This window comes from Pleurodeles waltl, chromosome 3_1 (assembly GCF_031143425.1).
Source record: "Pleurodeles waltl isolate 20211129_DDA chromosome 3_1, aPleWal1.hap1.20221129, whole genome shotgun sequence".
In the NCBI taxonomy this organism is placed as follows: Eukaryota; Metazoa; Chordata; class Amphibia; order Caudata; family Salamandridae; genus Pleurodeles; species Pleurodeles waltl.
In genome coordinates, this window is record NC_090440.1 from 324,687,346 (window position 1) to 324,715,314 (window position 27,969).

At 46.9% G+C, this 27,969-nt stretch overlaps 1 protein-coding gene across 2 annotated transcripts in view; it reads left to right on the plus strand.

Annotated features, from left to right (window-relative positions):
- GLDN (gliomedin) overlaps positions 1-16,620 on the plus strand; it is a 434,453-nt gene extending 417,833 nt beyond the window's left edge. The window contains exons 9-10 of one of the 2 annotated variants that reach the window (XM_069222482.1): positions 5,817-5,967; positions 15,764-16,620. In XM_069222482.1, coding sequence (XP_069078583.1) covers positions 5,817-5,967; positions 15,764-16,226 — 614 coding nt within the window. In that variant the 3' untranslated portion in view covers positions 16,227-16,620. The remainder of the gene's footprint in view (positions 1-5,816; positions 5,968-15,763) is intronic. The other variant, XM_069222483.1, reaches the window with a different exon arrangement.
- The last annotated feature ends 11,349 nt before the right edge of the window (positions 16,621-27,969 follow it).

Consider the following 27,969-nt stretch of genomic DNA (forward strand, 5'->3'; position numbering starts at 1 on the left):
GTCTGGACTTACAGCACAGAGCCCTGATATTCAAGCACCATGGCCTTCAAAACACCACCAGACACTCACTGTAACTTGAAGAGTGTCTGTGGTGTGTCTGAGTCAGGGCCAGCATTGCATGCGCTGCTTACAGGTGCCCTACTGCGCAGTAGCAAAAATAAAAACCCACTTTTCATGCCAGGGTGTATGAAGGTTTTGGAGCACTTTGCATCAGAGCCAGTTACCTTACACAAAGACACATTCATTTATTTTTAGGTGCAGGGAGATTTAAATGAAGTGATTTGCCCAGTATCCAAGGCGGTTGAGCCGACGCCAAGACACAAACCTGGTTCCCCTGCTTGCAGTTTATATTTAGTCTTACACAATTTATATTCTGCACGTAATGGCCATTTAGAGCCTTAGCGAACCGTCATATAGTCGAACATTGGTGACGGTTGCGTACAATAGATACAGTTAAATCGAAAACATAATCATAAACAATCAACAAAACCAATCCTTACCTTTTATTTGTGTGTTTTTTACATTGTGCCCGCCGCTTCTCTGACTTGGGGTACGCCTGCAATTTCGGTCGGGCCCGGGCAGAGAGTGGAACATTTCCAGTCTGTGAGAGGTCTCACGAGGTGGTGTGAGGACAGGCTTCCTCTCCTGCGCTTCCTCGTGTGCAATGCTATTACTGGTGGCAGTGCACACGAAGAGAGAAGAGATGGCAAAAGCAGAAATGGCCAGTCACTGTACGGCTTCATGATAAAGCCATACAATGATTGGTCATACTCCCCCCGCGCTGCTTCATGTACAGGGCCACTGCACTTGAACCAATCCTTACGCTGCTCCCTTGCTGTGCTATGTTACACACAGCATGAGAGGAGCACCAGTATTGGTTTGGGCAGGTGCACTCAGCGCTCATTAGGAGGCTGGGGTGCTGCAGCTGTGATTCCACTACCCCCCTACCACCCCCACCCACCCCCCCCCCCCCCCGCCAATTGCGCTAGTGGAGAGAGGGCTCTAGAGCGCATGTCAGGTTGGACACAGAAAGGCAGCCGTCCAACCTGACGTGCAGAGTGTGGAGCCGGGTGAGCCAGACTGGGCATGTCTAGTGCCTAGTGCTGTCAATTACTTTGAAGCTCCACCCCCCGGAGGCCCCAAGATTCACGAACTGTAAGAGACTGGCTGCAGCGCGGCTGAAAAAAAACTGATGGCAAAGCCAGAAAAACAAACCTTTAATATTTATTTACTACACATGTATTTATATTGCATACAGGGAATTGGCGGTCACAAATATAGTGGGGCAACGCCCCATTACCCTAATAAAGAAACTGCCCCTGAATATGACAGAGAGTAAACAGAAGCTTAGATCATGTGTTAGACTTAAACGTCATAATAAAGATGGTTGTGAAGGCCTACGTCTTCCTAAGCTAGCAAAACAAAGATTAATTCACGAATTCTAAAAAATTCAGAACAATCCATGTTCACACAAGAGCCACAAAACTCTTTCACCCGCCACATGCATTTTGCAAAGGAATCGAAATGTCCAACCTGGCAAGCCATATCCATACTCAACCTGAACACCACAAAACAGCACTATCGATAATGAGGTAAACAAACTCACAACAAAAATGGATGAGCAGATCTTATGGTGTGATTCTGCTAATGCCGACTTTCAGCATAATACTTTACCTTGTATGCATTAAAACTGACTTTGGAGAAAAAATGGGCAGCAGTGGAGCTGCACCCTAACGTTTGTCAAGAGGTTGAGACAAACGTGAAAACAATAACATGTTAAAAAAAAAACTAAGGAGATATTAGTTAAAATGTTTAAAAAGTACACCCAGAATGTCACTGTGATTCTGTCCTGCTATACATATTCTTGTAACTTTTCAAAACTCTGCGTCCAGTTTCACACAGAAATGGTTCCTTGTCCCAGAATTATTTTCCATTAAAGAACCAACCTACAACTTTTATTGAAATGACTGCATTTGCCAAATCCCAGCCCGAAAAACAGTACAAAACTGAAAGCCATATGTGGAAAAAGCCAGAGTTGTGAGAATATCATTCACCTTGCTCTCAAATCCTAGAATGTGTGGAGCTGTGAACAGTATGTTATTTTCATACCTACCTATGGCCAGTCCTCCAGGGAAAGACATTTCCTATTGCTACAACTTTTCTTTGATACACAAATATGTCCATGCATTTACTGGTGCCAATCTGGCCCCATCACCTGGCCAAGGGCTTCCTTTCAGCTGCAGGTCTCCTTCACAGTTTCAGGGAAGAAGGGACCAAGTTTAACCTGCTTGTTATGATCTGATAGGACTGACCTGTCTCGCTGCACTGGTGTCCTCTAAATTATTGAATAGGTTGCCCCTTTCCAAACGAGTGAGAGGAATATTGTGGTGCAATATCGCAAAGACCACTGATAAGTCAACGAGGAGTAAACCATGGTCTTCCCTGTATCTGATTCCTGGTAGTGAATAGTTTTCACATTATGTTTATTAAAGTGGTTTATTTATTCTTACTAGGAGAAATGTCTGACTGAAAGTCATTGAGGAGGTTTTCCAGAAAGATGTGGTACAACAAGCATTTCAGCAATTTTTCAAAATATGCTAAGTCAGAGTCTGGTCTGAAGTCTTGAAGGCCCTTTGGACTAATACGTTTCTCTAATAGCAAAATTGCAATGGTTTACTTTAGTTTCTGGGGAAAATGCTGGTGCCAGCAATACACAGATTGACCTTGGAATGAGTGAGTTGAAGAAGACTGATATAGTTCAATAGTTTTTTTGTGTGAGGTGTATAGCAGGTTTTAATTTATTATCTCGGGATGCCATTCAAAAATACTTGTGGTGATTTATCCAAGCTCTTCTGTATACTCTAAAGTTCTAAGATCCTCCTGACGGTCAACAGGCATATCAAGTGTATCCCTACTTTATCAAGAGGGTGGATATCGGGTTATTGCTTGTTAAAAGTCTACCTATTCAGTCAGAACTATGGGTAGCCTCAAACCTCTAGTAAGCTGCCTACAAGGCTTCGTTTAAAGGCCCAGGTCTGCTGCACTATAAAACCAGCCAAACCCAAAGAGGCCTACATTTAGACACCATTTATCTCCTCTCGAAGGCTTAGGCTCTCATTTAGATATTGGAGGATGAGTTACGCCACCACAACGGTGACGGATATCCCATCCATCTAAATCAAAATCCCATCGTATGGGATTTAGATTTTGGTGGACGGGATATCCATCACCGTTGTGACGGAATAACTTGTCCGTCAGAATCTAAATCAGGCCCTTAGTCATTTTGGGCCTGATTTATAGTTTGGTGGAGGGGGTTACTCCATCACAAACGTGACAGATATCCCATCCGCTATAGGATGATCCCATTCTATCCTTTGGGAATCGTAATAATGCAGACAGGATATCCGTCACATTTGTGACAGAGTAACATCCACCATACTCCAAATCAGGCCCTTTGTGTTCAGCGTACTCCGTTAAATTTGCTCTTGCTTTTTTTTAGTAACTTCCTTTGTTGATTGACTGATCTATCTGATGCATAGTGTTCTGAGGTTAACACCAGTGGTTTGTAGTATTATAGAAACACCCAAATAAAATAAATAAGGATAGGATGTGTAAATAATTTACCCACATGCATACCTATATTTCAGCTTACTTCATACCATTCTATTTTGGAAAGCTTTAACACAAACAGGCATATTTTTGTGGAGTGTTGGAGTGGCTAGGTAATGAGTTTCCATGTAGACAGCTGTGTGACTAGCAGAGCACACTCCCTTGTGGAGAGCGATTTTGTTTCACCTTCAGGAAGGAAGGATGATGTAGGCAGTTGCCAAGAAGAGAAGTTGATGTAGGGGGTTGCAATGGAACAGATTTCCATGATGATAATGGGCAATGCTGCTGTCTGAGTGACTGTTGAAATGTGTGCCGTATTTTGCATAGTAAGTTGCATTTTCCAGAGAAGCCGAATAAGAGCTAGTTTCTGAAACACCAGACACGGCCTACTGGGCAACATGCTGGTTCTCAGCTCTGCCAGGCCCAACATGGGTGGCAGGGCAGAGACATCAAGCTTTGCGAGTGAGGTATTTGCCGGTCCAGGATGTCAAGAAAAATAACTGGATCTGAACCACCAGGCAAGAGGTCCTGTTGAGCCACTAGCTGGTCAATTTCCAGAAATATTCAGTCAGTATCTTCATCCTAACAAATCTCAAGGGATGGAGTGGAAACGTTTGGCATGGATCAATTTATTCCTCGATTAGGCAGCAATCGTGTGATGTACATCAAGTTACATTAGGGGGTACCAAACACGAGGGCAAGTGAAGGGCAGCTGTGAGGAGCAAGGCTTCCCACAGAAAAGGGCGAAGAGAACCTGTTCTCAAATATTGACCCAAAGTCAAAGCCTGAAGCCTTGCACCTTCTGGATAGAATCTCACTTGACATTACTTAGGTGGTCTTATGCACTGTAGTTGCTGCCTCACAATGTGTTGAGCTATCAACAGTAGATGAAGTTAAAAAAAATAAGCTTGTGAGTTTACACCACCTGAGAGGGGACAGATGCATATACCCAAGGTGGAAGCGGGTAGAACTGTTACCAAAGCATATGTTTGTTGCCCATATTGGCCGAGAGAAGGAAGTGGAGTACATGTGTGTATGTGTTTCCCGTATGAGAGCTGTGTATTTGGCTTAATGGGCTGTGATGATTGCACATAGTTATATTTGTCCTGCTATGAAACGGTCACTACGTAGATAAACCATTCAGAGTATGACACCCATACAAAGAGGAAAACTATGTTGAAAGAATCCCTGCAGTTGGTGATCAGAGGCTCTATATCTATTTTTTTTAAAATACAATCCGACGCAGGAGCGGCCACTTGCTGAAATCTTTCATGCACCTCAGGTGTCCTACAGTGTTTTTACTGGGTGGTGGTAATAATAACAAAACACTATTAATAATGATAATAACTTGTTTTATTTAGATCTTAAAATCACACTTCTGCCACTTCTAAGCACTGTAACTGCCACATTGTACTATTGCCCAGTTTACTGTACGAAATGTAACCACATCAGAAGGATGGAATGCAGAGTCGCCCATGACCTGGCATTTATCAGCAGCAAGAGTGCAGCCCACATAGCCATGTACAGAGCATGTATCTAAATATATCACAACTTTGTCAGTCAAAGTACTGAAAAAAGCCCGCACTTCTCATTGCTTTTCAGCTATAGAAATCTTTGTTTGTATGGTGCAGTTAGAGGATATATAGAATTATAAATGGGTAATAGTGAGTAACGAGGATTGCTTTCACTGAATAATTCTGAGTGACATCAAATAGGGAATGTGAGCTGTCTATAATGTCACTCAGAATGAATTCACTCCTGCCACCCTCTGTCGTCACTCCTTAGAAAGAAACTACAATGCAAATGCTTTGGTGAGGGTTTGCTATACAAATCTTAAAATCTCAACACATGAATTGGTGAGCTACATTGTCTTTAATACAAAGAACCCACAGGCCTAAGCAAACAATTTTCAAAGTGATACAAAATACATACAATTTTATAAGTGATCTCTCTCTCGTTTGTTCCTCAGAAGTGAAAAAGAGGACATTGTTTTCAAGTATACACTGACCATTATCAGTAACCATTCACATTTGCACTATTACATGCTTTGTGGTGCTAACCAATATCAAGGATTTATTCAGAGATCGGTCTTGCCAGCATCCACTTCCACCCAATCTCTTACACCATTTACTCCGGAAGTAAAGCTGCCACATTGGTGTTAACCAATAGCGTTGTTCCTAACCAGAAGACATTTTATGTTTACACAGGCCACAACATAAAAGAGTATCAGAATTTAACAGCACTCCTGAATGATGACTACAAAACCATCAAGCTGAGGTGGCTCTTCCTTGGATGTGGCCATGCAGTTTATAATCAATCACTCTACTACCACAAAGGAGGATCCGACACTATTGTGAGGTATGTGAAATGTTTACCGATTATTTCGCATATATAATATAATATTAGGGCAATCTGTGAAGGTCGTATCGAAGTGCAAGATCCTGATTATCCAATCAATCATGTTAATAATTACTATTTTACTAAGTTTTATTCAATGGCCTGCAGAATTTACTTAGATTCATTTCAAAAGGCAGGGTTGCATCTCACAACACCAACAATGATCTTAAATTACAGAACTGGGGGGCTCTTTTGGGAAGAAATACTACTGGTAGTAAAGTACCGCTTTGCTCTTTGGCGCCGCAGCTGGTGGCAGATACATTTGTGGTATTTAGGTCAGTCAGCGTTTACCTCTGCCATCAACACATTATTTTCTGCATTTCACCAGCTCGGACTTCATTAAAAATACGCACAGTCAACAATTCTAGTTTAAATTTAAAGTCTAAGTTCAGGAACATGGCCTGTGTTAGCAAACAGTAATTCCTTGTCATTTTCTCAGTGTGACACCCAAGGGCTTTTTGACTAAAGCCGCTAACATGACGCATTCTCTTCGTGTTGACAGAAACTCAGGACGACAACCGCTTTAAACTGGATCCAACAGTAGTGCGGCTCAAAGAACCCTTCAAGCACCCGTCCTGCTGCTTCATATGCACACTTGGATCTGGGGGCTAGCACCACGGACATTAGCTCAGGGACAGTGGGGCACCAAGGTTTCACAAGTTCATGGGGAATAGTGTCATCTCTTTACTTCTGATGGCTGGGTCCTGAACTCTGCCAGCTTGAAATGAGAAACGAGATAAGGTAGCCAACACATTGCTTTCAACCCCAGAACATGATTGGCAGTAAAATAGATTTTGGAGGCAATGCAATTATCATTCAAGTATTTTAGTAACCTTAGAACAAATATGCACTTTAGCCTTTACATAATAATGGCAGGTACAACGCAATATGTGCTGACCAATAAATTATATTTCCATCACGATAGGGGAAAGCTCCAGCAAAGTTATGTTTCTGATGAAACCTGTTTCCACCCACTCCGCAGGCTAATGTTGCCTGTACCACCTGTTACCGAATATGGCTCCAAAGCACACTCTCCCCGCCACTTCTGTGTAAAGGGCTAGTTGATGTAGCCTTGACAATGATCTTGTCATGGCAATGATGGAATAAAGAATGGAATGAAATGTAGAAGTAAGCTTAAGAGAAAGCTGCCAGTTGAGCCTGCCTTGATCACAGGCTGATCACTAAATGATTCACTTAGTAAAAACATTAAAAGCATAAATGAAGTTTTGATGAATTATTCAAAAAAACGTTTTATCAACTTATATACAACATATCTCCCTTAACACAACAAATAAGTAACATCTATACACAAAACAATTTCAACGTTGTCCTTACATACCTTACTTAACTAAATATATGTGATATTATTTATTAAACATAGGCTCTCATTACAACCCTGGCGAACGGGGGAGAAGTGGCGGTAATACCGCCAACAGGCTGGCGAAAAAAAAATTGAATTTTGACCATGGCGGTTACAGCCATGGTCATCCGCCACTTCTCCACTCCACTTCCACTTCAGTGTCCAGCCCGGCGGCCGTCACCAGACCGCCAGCGGTATCACGACTCTGCATACCGCCATGGATTTCGGGTAGTTTGGAACCGCCATAAAAATCCATGGCGGTAGGCACTATCAGTGCCAGGGAATTCATTCCCTGGCACTGATAGGGGTCTCTCCCACCCCAAGTCCTCCCCCCACACCCCACACCCCCCTGTTACCCCCCAAAAGGTGGCAGGACCCCCCCTCCCCACCCCTACCCCAAACATGCATAGACACACACCACCTCCCCACCCCTACCCCTAACATGCACAGACACACACCCCTACACGCACACATACACTGCAACAACACATACCCGCACACATACAAACAGACATGCACACAGACCGACCTGTACACATTTCCCATACATGCAACACACCCCGCATGCATACACGCACTCACACACCCCCTCTACATACTCACACGCACACCCCCATGCACGCACACAACACCCCCCCACTCCCTTCCCCTAACGGACGATCAACTTACCTTGTCCGTTGATCCTCCAGGAGGGGACGGGATCCATGGGGGCTGCTCCACCGCAATCACCCCATCACCAGAACACCGCCATACTGCATCATGGGACGTGATTCGGTGGGCGGTGTTCTGATGATGGAGCGGTGGAGGTGGAGCAGCCTCCACTTCCTCGCCGACCGCCAGTATGGCCGCTGGCGGCTCTCTGTCTGAAAAAGGTCAGAGGGCTTCCAGCAGTCATAACACACCATGCGGAAAACCACCTGCACTGGCAGTCCTCAGCACGGCCGTTCCACGGCGGTCTTTGAAAAAGACCGCCACGGTCGTAATGAGGGCCATAATCTCTTAACTTTATAGGAATACTTCTTTGTCAATAGCTCCTACACACTGGTTCACTCTCCACTTGTTTCAACAAGGACTTTTCAGTTTCAAGAATTTCTTGTCCAACCCCATGGGCCATTTTGGGGAAAGACAAGAGATCTGCCATAGTGTTAATGGACACTTTAGCAGCCACCCTTCCTTATGAGTCTTTTCCCTGACTATTTCTGACCTCTGCTGTAATAGGAGGATAGATGTTTGCACCGGCCAAATGACCCATCTTGGCATTTGATCTTATTGCACTGCCGTCAGGCAGTTTTCTTGTCTCATCCCTCCCTGTCTGCAGGAAGGGTTTGACAATATTGTGGGAAGCATAGCCCATTTGCTATATATTTATTTGCCTCTGGCCCTGGGTAATCTTTACATGGGTGGTTATCCATGATAGTTGCAATCAAACCTGGGATGCTGGACTACTGAAACTACCCCACCAATTCCCTAGTGACCCCAGTCAACGCACTGGATCCTCTGTGATGTGTGGAACCCTGTGCTTTTGAAGAGGAATCTCTCGAATCCAGAGTACCTCTAACTGTGGATGCCGGATGCGATTAGCAATAATACCTTTGATGCAGGTATGGACGCCTGAGTTGGGGTTGTTGTAGCTATTGTTGAGTTGCTAGCACCCTGAGGCATGAGAAGAGTTACTATATTGCTCTGACCCACCCTGCCCACATTAGTATTATTAACAGAACCCTTTGACTTATGCCCCAGTGGAGAGTGCTGACACTTGACTAACCGCCCACTCACCATCAGCATTAGGTGTAGCTGGCGGGGAGGCACTGCCCTGGTACACCTCCCTTCCCCAGGCACTGCAAGGGACTCTGTGTAGTGTGCTGCCACTTTTCTTGTCCTCTTGGGGAGGATTTTGGGTGGCTGTGTCTCTGTTACTAACCCAGGGCGCTGAGATACCCTCTGTAATGGCAGTTAAACAATAGACATTCAGGCCCATATTTATACTTTTTGACGCAAAACTGCGCTAACGCAGTTTTGCGTCAAAAAAATTAGCGCCGGCTAACGCCATTCTGAAGCGCCATGCGGGCGCCGTATTTATTGAATGACGTTAGCCGGTGTTAGCCGCCGGCGCCGTCTGGTGTGCGTTAAAAAAAATGACGTACACCAGGCAGCGCCGGCGTAGGGGGAAATGGGGCTTGGGCGTCAAGAAATGGGGCAAGTCAGGTTGAGGCAATTTTTTCGTCTCAACCCGATGTGCGCCATTTTTTTTTCACTCCCAACCCCCATAGAAATGACTCCTGTCTTAGCAAAGACAGGAGTCATGCCCCCTTGCCCAATGGCCATGCCCAGGGGACTTATGTCCCCTGGGCATGGTCATTGGGCATAGTGGCATGTAGGGGGGCACAAATCAGGCCCCCCTATGCCACAATTTTTTTTAAAAAAAACACTGACCTGAACTTACCTTAATGTCCCTGGGATGGGTCCCTCCAGCCTTGGGTGTCCTCCTGGGGTGGGCAAGGGTGACAGGGGGGGTCCCTGGGGGCATGGGAGGGCACCTCTGGGCTCCTTCAGAGCCCACCGGTCCCTTAACGCCAGCCTTTTGCAGGCACAAAAAAACGGCGCAAAAGCGGGCGTACGTCATTTTTTTTGGACCCGCCCACTCCCGGGCGTGATTTTTGCTCGGGAGTATAAATCCGACGCACATGCCTCGGAGTCGATTTTTTAGACGGGAACGCCTACCTTGCATATAATTAACGCAAAGTAGGTGTCCACGCTAAAAAATGACGCTAACTCCATGGACTTTGGCGCTAGACACGTCTAACGCCAAAGTATAAATATGGAGTTAGTTTTGCGTCGAAATTGCGTAAAAAAAAACGACGCAATTCCGGCGCAAACGGAGTATAAATATGCCCCTCACTGCTTACAAAAGGTCCTTGAAAGAGCACAACTGAGTTTGGGTGGCTGACCCGGTCATGGCTGTGTTCACTCTCTTAGGCACCATGCTGAGAAGAAAAGAGACAGAATAAGTGCAGCCTTTGTGCCCTCCCCGAGCTTCCTTCACACATATTGAGTTAGCCATGCTACATAAAAGGAACTCTCTCCCAGTGAGTCCAAAATTATACATTCTTTGTGCACACTGCACCACTATGTTGCATCCACATGACTACCCCATTACACATTACTATAGGGCACGCGTTCCTGCTCACCACCATGCTCTTCCAGAATGAAGGTTTAACACAAAAAACGTAACCACTGAGGTACTGTAGTATTCTCCTTAGTGATTTTGCATCTGCGCACCTTACTAGGTACATTTCCTTTTCCTGAACACAAGGAAAGGACTCGGTTTAACCTAACCACATCATAGAAGACAGAAACCTGTTAAATAACTAAAACAGCAAGAGAAAAATAATTTAGGAGGCACAATGCTGCGGCACACTGTGGCAACATCCACCCTAAATGCACCTGGCTCACAAGTTTCCCAAACAATCAGTATAGACTGGGCAGACATTCCAACCATTGCATATGTTCATGACGGCACAGCAGATATACAATGTGTGGAATGCTTAAAAATGTGTCTAGGCAAAGAAAGGGTAGGCTCCCAGTGCAAATCCCATGCCACACAGTACACATACAACTCTGCATCATGGTGCAAAGGCTGTGCGCTAGCATGGGGGTAGGGAGAAGCAGCTGCCCATTTTTAATAATGTGGCACTGCGCTGCTTTCGCCCCATTGCATTTATCAGCACATCATCTTTGGTTGCTGCCTCGTGCAGTGCTAAAAATAAATCTCCTTTTTTGCATGCCTAGCCTACCCAGCCTTAACACTCGCAGTGTTAGGCAGGTGGTAGCTCACCTCATTTCCCTCAACCCCGTCTCTTAACCTTTCTGTCTCTATCTCCACTTCTCTGTGTACATTCTTCCTCTCTATCTAGCTCTGGCTCACCTCTTTGCTTGCGTTACTTCTCTTAAATATACCTAAAATAAATAACTCACTCAACTTTATCTCTAACCCTCTCTCATGACCTTCATCCTCTTTCTATCACCCTATGTGCTTATATCAATGTCTGTCACTCTTGACCCCCTCTTTCCACTGTAACTCTCTCTCTTCCTCGTTCCTTTCTTTCTGCCTCACTACATTTGTTTCATTTGGATTCCATATACCTCTCCTCTTTCTAATTCACATTTCAGAAAACCTCATTTCTACCTTCATCTAATTGATCGCTCTCAATTTCTCTCTCTCCATGTCTATGCTACCTTACAACTCTACATCTCTCAGCACACTCACGTCAGTATCTCATTTCTATCACTACTTCAGCACTCTGTACTCCACCAATCTCTCTTTCACTACCTAACCTCTCTAATTTCCTCATCATAAGTTCGCTGGCTCACCTCTCCACCCTCCATTTCTCTTATTCTTCATCTGTTCCCTTTCATTGACCTCTCTACATATCATAAACCTTTCTGGCTACCTCCGGTTCTCTATCTCTTTGTGTCTCTCTTTCACAGACACAAACAGATACATCGCTGAACCTCCTTCTGTATTTCACCTTTTCACTTCAGCTATCCGTCTCAACCTCTTTCTTTACAGATCTCATTATCTCACAATCATTTCAACTTTTTCTATATCACAACCTCACCATAATGCCTGACACGTTTTCTACACCTCCTCCCAATTTGCTATTTCTCATCTTCCATATCTTTGATTTTCTCGAAGTCTCTCTGTCTTCATGTACCTCTCTTTGCCTTTATCTTGTTTTAGTTCTCTTTTTTACATTACTTCTCTCTTCCTCATCTTTAGAAGTACTGTACTTCCCTGCCTCTCTCTACATATCTGCATTCCATTGTCCCTATCTGTATCTCTCTCTAACTCTATACCACATTCTAAAACCTTACCTGCCTGTCTTTCTGTACCCCTCTTCATTTTACCTTCTAGCTACATCCCCTTTTTAATCACTTCACTTCTCTCCCTACTACATATATCTTTCTAATTAATCCAGCTCTATTTCTACTCCCTTCTACCTCCACTTCATGCCTTTCGCGATAGTGTTCTCTTAATGTCCCAGTACATCTTGTGGATCCTCCTGAACTCCATTTCTTTAACTCGTTAGGGCCACATGTAACTATCTAGCTGCAAAAGTGCTCACATATAAAGAGGAGCAGTGGAAGATAAAGTAGGAGGACGTTATTAGAATTTTTACCAATGGGATGGTGAAATTCTTAGAGCAGCACTTTGATTTTACCTGTTGAAGCAAGAACCCTAGTTATGAAGGGGAATGCGTTTGTGATTACAAATATTCAGCAATTTAAGGTACAATTTCAAGTGTTCTATGCAAATGTCTTACTTTGATATTATGCACTAGTCTCCTAAACATCTAACAAGACATCCTTAGCATGTTTTCATACAATGGCAATAACAAGAAAGATAGACTCTGAACTCCATGTAAAATGTTGTTGTTGCTGCAAAGAAAAAACATCAAGATGGAAACTCTAAAACAAATCGCTTCACCAGTCCTTTTTCAAGCTTTCTTCTGGTACTTTTGGACAGCAGGAAGCTTCAGCTTTTGGCTGCTTTTCCATGCCCCCCACCCCCCACCACCACTGTTTCTGAATGTTTTACATGTGATATAATATTGTATGGAATCACAAAGGAGGCTTGAATGAGACGAAAAATGGTAATTAATTCAAAGATTCTAGAAAAAGGGGGTCCCAAAATATATCTTGCCAGTGCCCCACAAATTCTTAGGATGTCCCCGCTTAAAACAAGGAATGGTGAGTAGGTTGGTCGAGGACAACTAAAAATGTTTTGCAGATAAGTGAGACCTTGGCCATGGGCAGCCCTGTGAAAGAGCCATAGGGATTTGAATATGCATGTTGTCTCAATTGGAAGCCAATGTAGCTGTCCAAGATGATGTGAAACAGAGCTGTATTGCCTAATGCCCAGCAGGAGGGCTGCTGCTGCATTTTGTATCATCTAAAGAAGATTAATGTGTTTCTTCAGGAGGCCTAGGAAGACTCAATTACAATAATCAAGTCTGGCGTAAATAGCGGCTGTAATTGATTTTCTTATGGTCAGAGCAGATAATGGAGGGATTTTTTAAATTCTTTTAGAAAAAATGGCCATAGGAATGTGCTCTGGGAAAGATATGAAGCTATCGAGGATGATGCTCAGATTGTTTCTAGATTGGGTGGGACTCAGCAATGGGAAGAAGTCTTTGGGCCTCAGTTGGAGTCCCATACATTTGTGTTAGCAAACACCAGAATCTCAGTTTTGCAAGAGTTTAATCTTAGAGAGTTGTCAGTCATCCAGGGAGTGATAAAGGTTATGCAATGATTGAAATGCCATTGGATGTTCATAACATCTTCCTCCATCTTAAATATAAGTTGCATAACATCTGCATATGAGTAGGATCTGAAACCAAAAAAGCAGATGAGACTCACCAGAGGGGTTGAGTATAAGGTGAAAAGAGAGGACTTTAATGAACGGTGGCCATTGAATTCCCCAGTGCCAATGGGCTAACATCAGGAAAGCCCAAATGCCACTACTCGGCATGTAATTTTCTTTCCCTGTTCCCAGAAGTATTGCCTGAGACTCCCACTAGGAGGAAAGGATGGAGCAACACTGCACAGACAAATTCTAGGAATATCAGCTACCCCTTCTGGCCCTTCACTGCAGTGGAAAGGTGTGCACTGCAGCCCAGGAGTGAACTTCCCTCAGACAGGACAATCAGAAATATTTGAGTAAGCAGTTGCAATCAGCCATTGGCACTGTGTACATGGCTTAGAACTTGATTCCTGAGGCACTCTTTAATTGAGATAATGGAATAAAAAAATAAAGTGGACAAAAGCATCAAAATTCCAAGAGGCAAAATAGTTTAAGCAGTATGTAGAAAGTCACTAAGCATGAACGAACAGGCACTAATCCAAGCAAATGAGAGGAAAAAGAAAAATGCTGAGGATGTACTTCATACCTGTCGGGGGATGGCGTGTCAATACATTTCGTTTGGCCACGAGTATGGTTCTCGGCCAGCAAATATCTTATTGAACAGTTTTGAAGCACTTTCTGGTCCTGCTATTATGTGGCACATCACTTGAGAATTGGGAAAAGCCAAGAGCATGAGTGATAGTGTGATGCTATTGGCACCTACTAGAATTCAAATTCTCATACAGGATATTGTTTAGATTATTTTTGCATCCCAGAATAAGCAAAGAACAAATTAACATCCTGAATCAACTGATTGATTGGTCAGCTAGTTTGAAGAGTTGGTGCTAATTTACTACCGCTTTCAAAGCGTGACATGTGTAATGTGCTGGTGTAATATCACAATGGTAGCAGTGTACATAGGATACCTGCACAATCTCCAAATAAATGTGGTCTATCTTAAAGAATTGGTTGAACAGAGACTGGTGCTACAACAGAAGACGTGTATAAAGGGAAAATGACTCTACACCCCCTCAGTGGATAGTTCAACTTGTCTGGAGCACACAAATGTTGTATGAACAATATATCTAAGTTAGTTGGAAAGGTACTAAGGCCCATATTTATAGTTATTTAGCGCCGCATTTTCGCTGCTTTTGAACGCAAAAACAGCGCAAACTTACAAAATACAATTGTACTTTGTAATTTGCGCCCATTTTGCGTAAAAAAACGACGTAAATGCGGCGCTAAAAAAGTATAAATATGGGCCTAAATGTATTCACAAAGCTCACAAAATATACAGACGGCCATAAAATACACACAGCAGTTGTCAACAAAGTGTCCTAATTACAATTGTCCTTCAAAGTCTTGGATGTAAATTTGACTTGATCTTGTATTAATAACCTAAGCATGGTATGGTGTAGTCACACAAGATGGGAATTATGGTTATAGCCAACAAGTGTTTCATCAAAATCGACTTCTTTAGGGCTAATTGTGAACTCCCGATGTAAACTGAACAGTGTACCAATAGATCGGAGACCAAAAAATCTGTATCATAGAGTGAACCAGAATGCGTTCGTTAAGACCACAACAGATGTGTAAAAAGTGATCCCATTTCCAAATGTGCACAGTAAAGGGTAATGGCTATCCAAAAATATTAAAGATTCTGATTAAGTGGCCCAAGAATACAAGATTCGGCAAAGGCGACCCTGTGGCATTAAGATAGGTCGTTACTAGCTACTGTAGGATGGTGGATGCTTCTGGTGCATCTCATGTAAATGTCATAAAGATGTTCCAACTTTCCTAGGTGACAACTTCTCTAGTACAGTGAACTAATTATTACCTAATATCTCCATTTAAAACATAGTAAACAAAGTAGTGTAATTTTACACAGATCGATCCTATCTTGTAACTACTGAGATGTTTAGATTATTATTTTTCAGAGTAAAATGAAGTAAACACCGATTATAGTTGTGTAACATCTTCTCTTTTCTTTTCAGCTTGGATGTCAACACTGAGTCTTACAGAACGTTGACTATAGAGAATGCGTTGCACCGGGGTCGCAACTACCTCTTCCTGAACTCAAAATCCTATTTCAACATCGCCGTTGATGAAAAGGGGCTGTGGATTATCTATGCCTCGAGCGAGGACGAAAACATTGTTGTTGCCAATCTTGACGAAAAAACCTTTTCTGTCGTTCGACATATTAACACCACTTACCCCAAAGAGAAAGCGGGCAACGCTTTCATAGCTTGCGGCATTCTGTATGTTACCGACACCAAGGATATGCGTGTGACATTTGCTTTTGATCTAATCAAAGAGAAACAAGTTGCTTCAAGTTTTGAGGTTAGGTCTTTGACATCAGTCCTAGGGATGCTGTCATACAATCCACGAGATAAGCAGCTTTATGCATGGGAAGACGGCTATTTAATGCAATACCCTGTACAGTTTGCATCAGACTAATACATTAACTATTAGCTATGCTTTCAACTTAATTTCAGGCTATAAAAAAGTCTACAAGTTTGGACAGCCGATATGACGTCATGTGACTTTATGCAATGGATGATTACATTGAACAGTTTTTTGGCGGCTCAATTAAGTTAAGGGGAATCAAACTGAAAGGGTTGCGACTATTCAATCCGAACCCAATTTCCCTTTGTAATTCACATGCTAGAGAATTTTTGGAATCTTTTTTCATTTCCGCTTTCCATGGTGGTAGCATTAAGGCCCTAAGTTTGTACACCCAAAAAAATGTAGTTTGTTATTTTACAACCAGACCATGTACTTTGATTATGACACGTGTATGAGTTGTTATTAAATATGAAACACTCAAAATATAAAGACTGTAATATTGCAAGTGTTTAATTTCAATAGTATAAATGGGTTTTTTTTTGGGGGGGGTCTCTTTAATTGGTAGCGGTGAACAATGAGTTATCCTAGTGTGAAAAAGTAAAACTTTGTAATTGTGACTGAATGAAGCAGCAGTCCCTATCTGAATGTGTTCATGATGATTAAGCGAATTCGGCTATGAGACTTTGACACCAATATGAAGCATCGGAAATGTTGCATTTGGAAAGAAAAGTCTTCACACAAGAGTTTGGAGCCACTCCAGTGGGAGGTATGCTCTTTATTTCATGCCAGGTCCTTAAATTACATTTACTGCATGATAGGTCCAGTTAGGTAAAGCTTCGTCCTCCCTTTAACGTTAATCAAATCCAGGCTTTACCCAGCACGGAGAAACAGACATTCTGTGCACCTTTTAACACCACTTCCAAGGGTCCACAACCTGAGTGGGGACCACCTGGGGGTTAGGACTCACCACAGCAGAGTACGAGTGCAGGGTTCAAGGTCTCTGGAGCTTGGTGTGTCCCTGTATCTCACAGAGGAGGCCAGGCAACAAGCCCTTGGGGTCACTTTTGGTGGTCTTGGATTCAAAGAGATGGTCCAGCTCTCATTAAAGCAGCAATACAGGCCTTCAAGCAGCAGGGTAGTCCTCTGGGGATCAAGACAAGCGTCATGTAGCGGGGCAGTCCTCTGGAGAACAAGGTAGGCCTCAAACAGCAGGACAGGCACATCCAATGCTAGTCAGTTACTCCAGTATAAAGAAAGAACAATGTAATTTCACCTCAGATAGGTAAACTCCCACCGGGCTCCAATCAATCATAAAGCTTTATGAATTACATTGTCCTTTCTTTATAGGGGAATAACTGACTAGCGCTGGATGTGCCGAACAAAAAGGATTAAGCAGTGCTGTTTTAGGAAGTTGATGTTGAAAGCAACAATTATTGTGATTTAATCCACTTTGACACATTGTCCTGAAGATGGTCTCATGGAGCCTTGGAAGACCAAAATGTCGACCTTATACTCTCCATGAATGACGCAATTCTTCGCATGAGCTGCTGGAGTCCATTAGGAGTGATTTCTGATTGTTTGAAAGACTACATATAGGACACAAACCTTTTTGTGGTTGGAGAGTCAGAAGGGCTGGTGCTCTCCTTCTGTCCCTTGGATGTAAAGGGATTGTGGACTAGAGGGGTCACCAGTGCATTTGTATAAAAAAAACACAAAAAAATCGCTTACATTAATAGTATTTAATATTGCTGAAATATTTGTATGCAAATGATTCCTCCATGAACATTGTATGCTTTACAGTTTAGATTACCCAGTTCATTGGGGAATATTGGGTTACCCTGTTTATTTGTAACACTTTTAGAATATTGGCATTATCCTGTCCTAACTATTGGTGCCCGTATCCTTGGTCATATGACTAGGTGCAGCTGGCAGTTGACGTTTGGGTACAGCATCACAAATGGGGACTGGGTGTTGGCAGGATGAGCCATCCTGACCTAATGGGAAGGGTGGAACTATCACCTGCTAAACTTGCACTTCAAAAGGGCTTCCTCATAAGGGACTTCACACTAGTCTATTGTCACCCCAGACCCCACTGAGCCTGGGCAAAGGAAAGAAGGACATTCCAGAACTAGATGTGAGGGGAAGTCTAGATGTTCCTCCTACTTCAAAGCTGCCACCTGGTATAAATACTGGACCTTCAGACCACCTTTTCAGATCACTTCCGGACCAGTAGAAGACTCAGCGGGACTGCTTGCTGTCCTGCTGCTGGAAGGACTGCCCTGCTGCAAGAAGGACTGACCTGCTGCCTGAGGAAAGAAGACTGGCCCTGCTCCTTGAAACCAGAACCACCAGAGTGACTCCAAGGGCTAGCTGACTGGCCTCCTGTTCTGAACTACAGAGAGATAACTAACTCCAAAGACCTCTTCTGTATCTGCTGGCGTGAGACCTGATACCCAAAATATGTCCTGAGGTCCGGACCTTTGGCTGGCATCAGAGTGTACGTCCAGCCCAACTGTGGGTTCCCTCAAAACTGACATAGTGTGATGCGACACATGGCCTTGCAAGCTCTTGATTGGTGGCCTCATCAGAACCAATGCAGCATGATGCATCATGACGCAGGACCTCGCATTGCAGAATCATGCAGCTCCTTATGGTGGCCTCATCAGAAGCGATGCAGCATGATGCAACTCATAGGAGCACCTGACTGGCAGCCTCATTGGAACTGATGCTACTTGACACAATGTGGCGCAGAACCTCTCATTTCAGTCCAAGTACACCCAGGTAAATTGCCCAGTGAGTTAACCTCCATCCTGTACCTGGCCCATGCTCCATTGCAGTCGGCTTGAACTTGTGACTTTCTCCCACTCCAGTGTGACCAGATAATTCCGATCAGCACTTTGGCCCTCATTCTAACCCTGGCGGTGCAACAGGCTGGCGGTGCTTCCTGGGCCATTCTGACCGCGGCGGTAACGCCGCAGTCAGAAAAGGGGAACCAGCGGTTTCCCGCCGGTTTTCCCCTGGCCAGGGAATCCTCCATGGCGGCGCTGCTTGCAGCGCCGCCATGGGGATTCCGACCCCCTTACCGCCAGCCTGTTCCTGGCGGTTTTCACCGCCAGGAATAGGCTGGCGGTAACGGGTGTCGTGGGGCCCCCTAACAGGGCCCCACCATGATTTTCACTGTCTGCTGAGCAGACAGTGAAAATCGCGACGGGTGCCACTGCACCAGTCGCACCCCTGCAACTCCGCCGGCTCCATTCGGAGCCGGCATCCTCGTTGCAGGGGCATTTCCGCTGGGCCGGCGGGCGCTCTTTTGGAGAACGCCCACCGGCCCAGCGGAAATGTAAGAATGGCCGCCGCGGTCTTTTGACCGCGGTGCGGTCATTTGTCCACGGGACTTTGGCGGGCGGCCTCGGCCGCCCGCCAAAGTCTGAATTAGGCCCTTTGTGTCTTTTGGTACTACTTTTACCTAAGACTTTGAAATTGGGTATATTCAGTTTTATCGATTGGATTTTTGTTGTTCTGGTATAATTTTATGTATTAAATTTTACTCTGTTTCTCTAGATCGGTATGGGATTCTTCTTGTGTGATGTTTCCACTTTGTTACTGATTGAGGGCTACATAAATACTTTTCACATTGCCTCTGTGTTAAGCCTGACTGCTTTTGTGCCGGGCTACCAGAAGGTTAAGCAAAGCCTCATTTAGTGAATTTTTAAGGTCACCCTGACAAGGATTGTGGTTGTTGCTTGAGTAGGGTTTCGCCCTCCTCAACCAATAACCCGATTTCTCAAAGCTCCACTTTTCTTTTGGTGGCAGCTACATGCCACATATATTTTTATCTTTTCGGTTGGGTGCCCCGGTCTTACCTAGGGCACCTACAGGCTTTACAAGTGTGGGATGCAGGGGGACTGTCAGGTCTCAGTCACCTCCCCCACGCATGCTTAAGCGAGCATCTTACTTTCTGGTCCTGCATAGTGGTAGCAAAGCTCTTCTTCTGCTTCCGCCAGCAGCGTGAGTGGAAGTATTGGCGCTGAGTGCACTCACCCTCCCAGGCATGGGCACTGGGATGGAACTTGCCCAACGAAGGGCTCCCAGTCCCAGGGGATGGGTCCCCGCAACAGTGTCATGTCTGCTTTGGCCCCGAGGGGCACATATATGTCAGGGAGGGGACAACACACATGCCATCTCCCCATTAATTATTTTGCAGAAGAGAAAGTTGCACAACCCCCTGGGTTCTTGCCCACCCTAGGAGGGTTTCTAGTTCATATGGCAAAGCAGCATGTGCAATGTTTTTCTCATTCTTTTCCTCCATGGGACATATGCCACATGCCAGATTTTCAAGATCTTTGAAACACTTTACTCCTGATGCCCAGCTCTAGTCACAAGGAGTATTTTCATTAGGCCCCCTAGCCTCTAAAGGGGTGCTTTTCAAGAGGAGCTGGATTTTCTGGTTCCTTGCACCGGACCCATCCTCTGCCCATCTGGTGCTCACTTCTGCTTTTGGGGGCATCTTGTGAAGCTCCTCCAAAGCCAGCCAGCAAAACACCCTCCCTGTCCCACTCTCCAGGTCGTAGATCCTCCTGAATCTTGGATGGTGCATTTGTGTCAATGTGGTCAAGGGTCTGTCCACATAGAGTCCAGGTGAACTATCCAGGATCCCCCAGCAGGTCCATTTCCCTAACTGCTCTTCAGGAGATATAACAGGAACAGTGCCACTGGCCCTGGAGAGACACATCTGTAGGGGTCATCTTAAGTCAAAGTCCCCAAATCCATCCATGCAGGGCATCAGGTGACTTCTTACAGCTAAGCATGTTTTTGCCACCGTGAACTGTCTCTCCATGGCAGATGTTTTTGGCAGATGTTTTTAAGATATTTAAGAGAGAGTGGAAAATTGTAGAAGCCAGGCACCTCTGGCTGCTCTTAGGAGGATGCCACATAATCACGCCAACCCTGTCCCAACACTCCTGCACACCATTTTGAGGCAATCAAATATGGCAACTTCAAGTTGTCTATGGAAAGAGCTTTAGAGCCTCAGCTCTCTCTAACTGAAATAGCTGCCTGATCCTTTCCCACCATAACTTTAAGGGGCAAGTCTATCTTGTGTTGGGTCCAGCAGTCTGGTCCTACTCCTTCGTGCATGGGTGTGGGCTGTCCTAGTCCAGGTGCAGTGTGATAAGCTAATTAACAGATGCATAGTTTCTCCCTCCAGGAAACACTTAAGGCCTACACTATGAATGTCAACTCACATTATAAGGCCTACCCTAGGTCAGTATTAATTCTTGGAGAATCCCTTCTGTGAGTCTACCTGTGTGCAAATACTTGGCTGCACAAAATGTTAGTCCCGCATGCTCTGGCAATACACATGGGCATATCCATGAGTTCACATGTTCATCTGTAATCAGCCAACAGCCTCTTACCCCAGATGTGCACCAGTGGCCTTATTTTAAGAAGCGAATACTGGTGGTCTGTTCATTTACTAGGACTTTGAAGTGAACGAGACTCAGATGATGAGGCTCGCTCACTTTAAAGGTCCAAAATCAGGTGCTTTATGCAAAAAATCCTGGAGTACTAAATGGGTGGAACCCATTTTCTACATGCAGGTTTAGACAATCCTCTAGACAATCCTCTAGAGCACTTGCTGTGTAAACCTTTCTGTGGAGCAGAAGCATCAAGAAGGTGACAAAACCTTTTTAGATTACTTATGCTTCCACTGTGACTTGCCTTTTGACTTAAATTAAACTTACCTGACAATGGAGAATGGACTAGAACCTCAAATGCCCCAGGGACCTTGAACATGACAGCCTCTTCTTGTGTTCTTTGGCATCATACTCGCAGATGGCCTTCAGGTGCATTAGAGACCATTTGTCACACGATTCTGAATCCATACTGAATCCTTCTTGGTGCCAAAGACGTACATTGTATGGGTGGTGGCCGACATCTGCTTGACGCAGTCACAACACAGCTTTAAGCCTGTTGTGTTGGGGACAATTCTGTCACTGTTTCTTATATGAATATTGGAAGTCAGTATCCCTCAGAAGTTTGGGAGCAACTGTAGTGAATCCTAGTTTGTTTTGTTGAGATACAGGTGTTACCTTAACCTTTGGCTTGCAGACTTGTGCCCCGTCACCTAGTGACTTTTACCCTACTTAGCTTGCTCTGTTTTAGTGCATTTAATTCATTAAGGTGGTCATTACAACCCTGGCGGTCGGTGTTAAAGTGGTGGTAAGACCGGCAACAGGCCGGCGGTAAACATTTTGCAATTACGACTGTGGTGGAAACCGCCACAAAGACAGCCACTTTAACACTCTGACCGCCACGGTGGTACAAACAAACAGTGCGGCTGTCACCGCCAACAGACAGGCAGAGGACAATGTACCATCCACAGTATCACAACAGGCCAATCCGCCACCTTTTCCGGGGCGGATTCACCGTCGATAAGAACACGGTGGAAACAGGTTTTTGAAGGGAAAAAGCTCATCTCTGCACAACCCACGAGGAACGAGGACACCATGGACCCGGAACTCCAAATTCTCCCTGCTATTGTCTTCCTGCTCCTCTACCAGGAGCACGAACGCCGGCGGCGAAGACCACAGTGAGTACTGCACCTACGACACAGGGGAGGAGCGAAGGAAAAAACAGGGACACACACACGCAACACTCCCACCCCCACCCACGACATCACACACACTAATACAGCATGATACATCACAGTTACACCCCACAACCCCCCGGGAGAATGCAAAGACAATAGACAATGAGTGTAACCATTGTAATATATTAAAATCAAGTAGGCAAAAATATGTATGTACACCATGTACAAAATATATACCAAGCATAGTAGTCCAGGTAGTGCTCCAATTAAGTCAGTGGAACACTGGGCCCACACGGTATGGGCGAGGCCCACACAAGATCCCCGACCATGATGGAGAGAACACTGCAGGGGCATCAGAGAGCAACAAAACAGGCACCTCAGGGGGAGGGAAAGGGGGGGGCACCTCAGCCGGTTGAGTGCACAACGCCAAATCCACGAGAGGGCCACATGCCCACTGTTCAATCCTGGGGAGTGCAAAGCCACAGTCTCTCAAGTCTCTACAGTGGGTGGGTTGCCTACTGTTACATCCTGGGGAGTGCAAAGCCACAGTCTCTCAAGTCTCTACAGTGGGTGGGTTGCCCACTGTGCAATCCTGGGGAGTGCAAAGCCACAGTCTCTCAAGTCTCTACAGTGGGTGGGTTGCCCACTGTGCAATCCTGGGGAGTGCAAAGCCACAGTCTCTCAAGTGGATAACAGTCTCCCCTGATTCTGGAGGGGGCATGGTGCCCAGAGTGCTTCATCCTGCTAAGGACAGAGGTAGTGATTGTATCTCTCCACTGGTTCTGGAGGGGGCTTTGTGCCGAGAGTACTTCATCCTGCGAAGGGCAGAGGTAGTGGATGTATCTCTCCACTGGTTCTGGAGGGGGCATGGTGCCCAGAGTGCTTCATCCTGCTAAGGACAGAGGTAGTGGATGGATCTCTCCACTGGTTCTGGGGGGGGCATGGTGCCCAGAGTGGTTCATCCTGCTAAGGACAGAGCTAGTGGATGGATCTCTCCACTGGTTCTGGAGGGGGCATGGTGCCCAGAGTGGTTCATCCTGCTAAGGACAGAGGTAGTGGATGGATCTCTCCACTGGTTCTGGAGGGGGCATGGTGCCCAGAGTGCTTCATCCTGCTAAGGACAGAGGTAGTGGATGGATCTCTCCACTTGTTCTGGAGGGGGCATGGTGCCCAGAGTGCTTCATTCTGCCCGTGATGGACTCAGTAGCGTCAGTGCCCTTGGCGCTCCTGGGCCAGTGGTGCTTGAGACGGCGGTGCCCTGTTCAGCGGTGCTTGGAGCGGCGGTCTCCTTTGCAGTGACTCAGCTGCTGGAGGCTCTCCAAGGCCAGCGGGGCTTGTGCTGGCGGTCCTTCATGGCCCAGCGGGGCTTTTGCTGGCGGTCCTTCATGGCCCAACGATGCTTTTGCTGGCAGTCCTTCATGGCCCAGCGAGGCTTTTGCTGGCGGTCCTCTCTGTCCCAGCGGGGCTTGTGCTGGCGGTCCTTCATGGCCCAGCGGGGCTTGTACTGGCGGTCCTTCATGGCCCAGCGGGGCTTTTGCTGGAGGTCCTTCATGGCCCAGCAGGGCTTTTGCTGGCGGTCCTCTCTCACCCAGGGGGGCTTGTGCTGGTGGTCCTCTCTGTCCCAGCAGGGCTTGTGCTGGCGGTCCTTCATGGCCCAGCTGGGCTTTTGCTGGTGGTCCTCTCTGTCCCGGCGGGGCTTGTGCTGACGGTCCTCTCTGTCCCAGCAGGGCTGATGCTGGTGGTGGCCTCCTGGGCAGCTGGGCTGGTGCTGGCGGTGGCCTCCTGGGCAGCTGGGCTGGTGCTGGCGGTGGCCTCCTGGGCAGCTGGGATGATGGCGGTCTTCTCCACTGTGCTGCTCTTCCCAGACTTGCTGACTTTCTTGTGCCCCTTCCCCACCTTGGAAGGTGTCGCAGCTGACTCCACACTCCCACCTGTACCCCTGGGAGCGGCTTTGGTGGCTGGAGTCTTCCCCCGCTCCCGCCGGGCACTGGCCAACTTCTGATGCTTCACAGGTGGGGTACTGTCTGTTCTGTGGCTCCGTGCCACACTGGCTGCCCTGGTGGCCGGTGCACTCCAGATTCCGGTGACTACAGGCACCACTGGTCTCGGAGATGTTGTGGCTGAGGTGCTAGTTTGGGCCCTAGGAGACGGACGGGGTGGGTGAGGTGTGGGAAAGAGGTCAAGGTTGGGCAGGAAAAGGTTTTTGGGAACACTGGGACGGGTAGCTGGAGGGTTTGGGAGTGGAGGAAGAGGTTGTGGTTGTAGGAGGTGTTTGTTTGCTGACTTTGGGTGAAGGTGCATGCGCTGGAGGCTGTCGTGAGGTGGATGGCTGTTGGGTGGGTGTGTGCTTGCGTTTGTGTATCTTGGGAGGGGGCGTCACAGACACACTGGGAGAGGACAACGGGACGTGTGAATGGTAGTGGGGGTGGTGACTGCATGTGAGCGGGGTGTGGTGGTTGGTGTGCTGGTGATGGTAGTAGTGGCTGTAGAGGTAGTGTATGCAGGTGTGAGTGTAGACGAGACTGGGAGGGAAGAGGGAGACGAGGAGGAGGGGGACACAGTGGAGGCAGTGGATGTTGGTGTGTCTGCATGTGTGTGATGCTTGCGTGAGTGCCTGTGGGATGTGTGGTGCTTATGTTTGACTGAGCTTCCCTTGTGTGTTGACGTGTGTGCATGCTAGTCTGTAGGTGTGCTTGTGATAGGCTGGGGTACAGGTGATTGGGTCTGGGTGGAAGAAGGTGGAGGGGGGAGGCTAGACACAGGGACAATGGCTGCCATCAGTGCTGAGGCCAGATTCTGAAAAGCTTGCTGAAGGGCCGCCTGACCAGAATGAATGCCCTCCAGGAATGCATGTGTTTGTTGCAACTGCCTTTCTACACCCTGGATGGCATTCAAAATGGTAGACTGCCCAACAGTGAGGGACCTGAGGAGGTCAATGGCCTCCTCACTGAGGGCAGCAGGGGTGACTGGGGCAGGGCCTGAGGTGCTTGGGGTGAAGGTGATGCCCACCCTCCCGGTGTGCGGGCACGAGGCGAAGGCTGAGGGGCTGCTGGGAGGGCGGTGCTGGAAGGGGGGGTGGCGGCTGTACCTGTAGATGGGGGGGCACAGATGTTGCCGCCACCACAAGGGAGCTCCCATCAGAAGACGAGTCTGTGTCACTGGTGTCAGCTCCTGTCCCCGCCGTAGAGCTCCCCTCGCCCTCCGTCCCACTGGTGAAGTCCGATTCCGTAGTGTGGCCCTCCATGGCCATGTGGGATGCAGCCCCCTCGTGCTCCGGTGCCACTGCTCCTCCGCCTGATGATGCTAATGCACACAAGAACAGGGAGACCACAAAGAGGGGGGGGACGACAGAAGAAAGACATGTTGAGTGCATGCATTACCGCCTCCGTTGGCGGACACGATAGACACAGAAGCCCCCTGCACTACGTCGCGCTCTTGGGCTCCACTGTTCAATTCCTGGGAAATGGCATAGTAGGCTATGGACGACATCTGCACACATGGATGACACAGGGGCATGACTAGGTGTACTTGGCACTCTACAGAGGTGCGGTGGGGTGCCACATGGCCTGCCTTACGGAGGGACCTTGCCTACCGAACTCGCCCTGGCCTAGGGAAACCCACAGCCCACCTCCCCCACCCAGACACCTCCACTGCGCGCAAAACCAGCAGAATGCGAGTGTACTCACCCCCTTGTGTCAGCTGTGATGGCCTCAAGCGCCCATCCAACTCCAGGTACACAACCGCCAGGATCCTGAACATCAGGAGGTTCGTGGTGCGACGGACACCCCTCCCACATTGTGAGGCCATACCCAGCTGAGCCTCCGCCGTCTTGTTGCACCAGCGGCGAATGTCCTCCCATCTTTTCCGGCAGTGGGTGCTCCGTCTGTGGTAGACCCCCAGGGTCTGGACGTCCTTGGCGATGGCACACCAAATATATTTTTTCTGGTGGCCGCTGACCTACATGAGTTCTACAGGGGGAAGAGAAAGTTATTACCAACTGCACCGTCAAAGTGATTGGCCCCCATCCCTACCCTTGCCATGTGGCACATGCACTCACCGTCGTTTCATTCACGCCGCACTCTCCCCCTTCCTTCTTACATCCATCCCTCTCCACAGGCATAGCCCAGACAGCATGCTCCCAGTATACTTACCTATTTGTCTGGAGGACCGTAGAGTAGCGTGTACTGGGGGAGGACCCCATCCACAAGTTTCTCCAACTCCTCCGATGTGAAGGCAGGGGCCCTTTCCCCAGACACTCGAGCCATTGTCTCTTCCAGACCGAGGTCACAGCAGCACTTGCAGCGTAGGTCCTCTCCTGTCGAAGATCAGGTATTGAGTGACTGAACAGATAGAAAGTTGCGGTCATGTCCGCGGCGGTGCGTACCGTCACCGCCGGCGTACATCGTCATTGGCTCCTGGGACCCATAGGATCCAATGTTAACCAATGCAGCATTGCGCCGCGGTCTTCGACCGCCTACCGCAACGGTGTACAACGCCAGCGCAGTTACCTCACATCCCATTGTCCCACTTTACAGATCAGGCAGCCGCCATTTCAGGGGCACACATGGCTTCATTTTCAATTGTGTCACACATACCTAGGCCTAGACTCAATACACATACAGGCCACTTTATAGATTATGAATGGTGTTCTGTGTAAGCTGTGTGTAAGTACCTCTGAGTTGTTTGACTCTGTGCTCACTGTTGTCCTTCATAGGCACCGTCCGCTGGGAGATATGAGGAGATGGAGGCATCCTCCGGTGTACCGACCGTTGGTGGACCTGTCGACAATGGAGTAAAGACATGTGATAATCACATACAGGCTTGACCGTGCCATAATCCAGGAACTGTGTACCCAGTTGGAGCCAGACCTGATGTCAGCTATCCGCCATCCCACAGGAATCCCCCCTCAAGTGCAGGTGCTGTCAGTGCTCCATTTCCTTGCAAGTGGGTCATTTCAAACAACAGTGGCCATAGCATCAGGGATGTCCCAGCCTATGTTTTTCAACGTGTTGTCCAGAGTGTTGTCTGCCCTGCTGAAACACATGCGGAGCTACATTGTTTTCCCTCAGGTGGAGGATTTGCCTACAGTGAAAGGAGACTTCTATGCCCAGGGACATATCCCCAACATCATAGGTGCCATTGGTGGGACACATGTGGCTTTGGTACCCCCCACAGGAGGGAACAGGTATACAGAAACCAGAAGAGTTATCATTCCATGAATGTACAGATGGTATGTTTGGCAGACCAGTACATCTCCCATGTGAA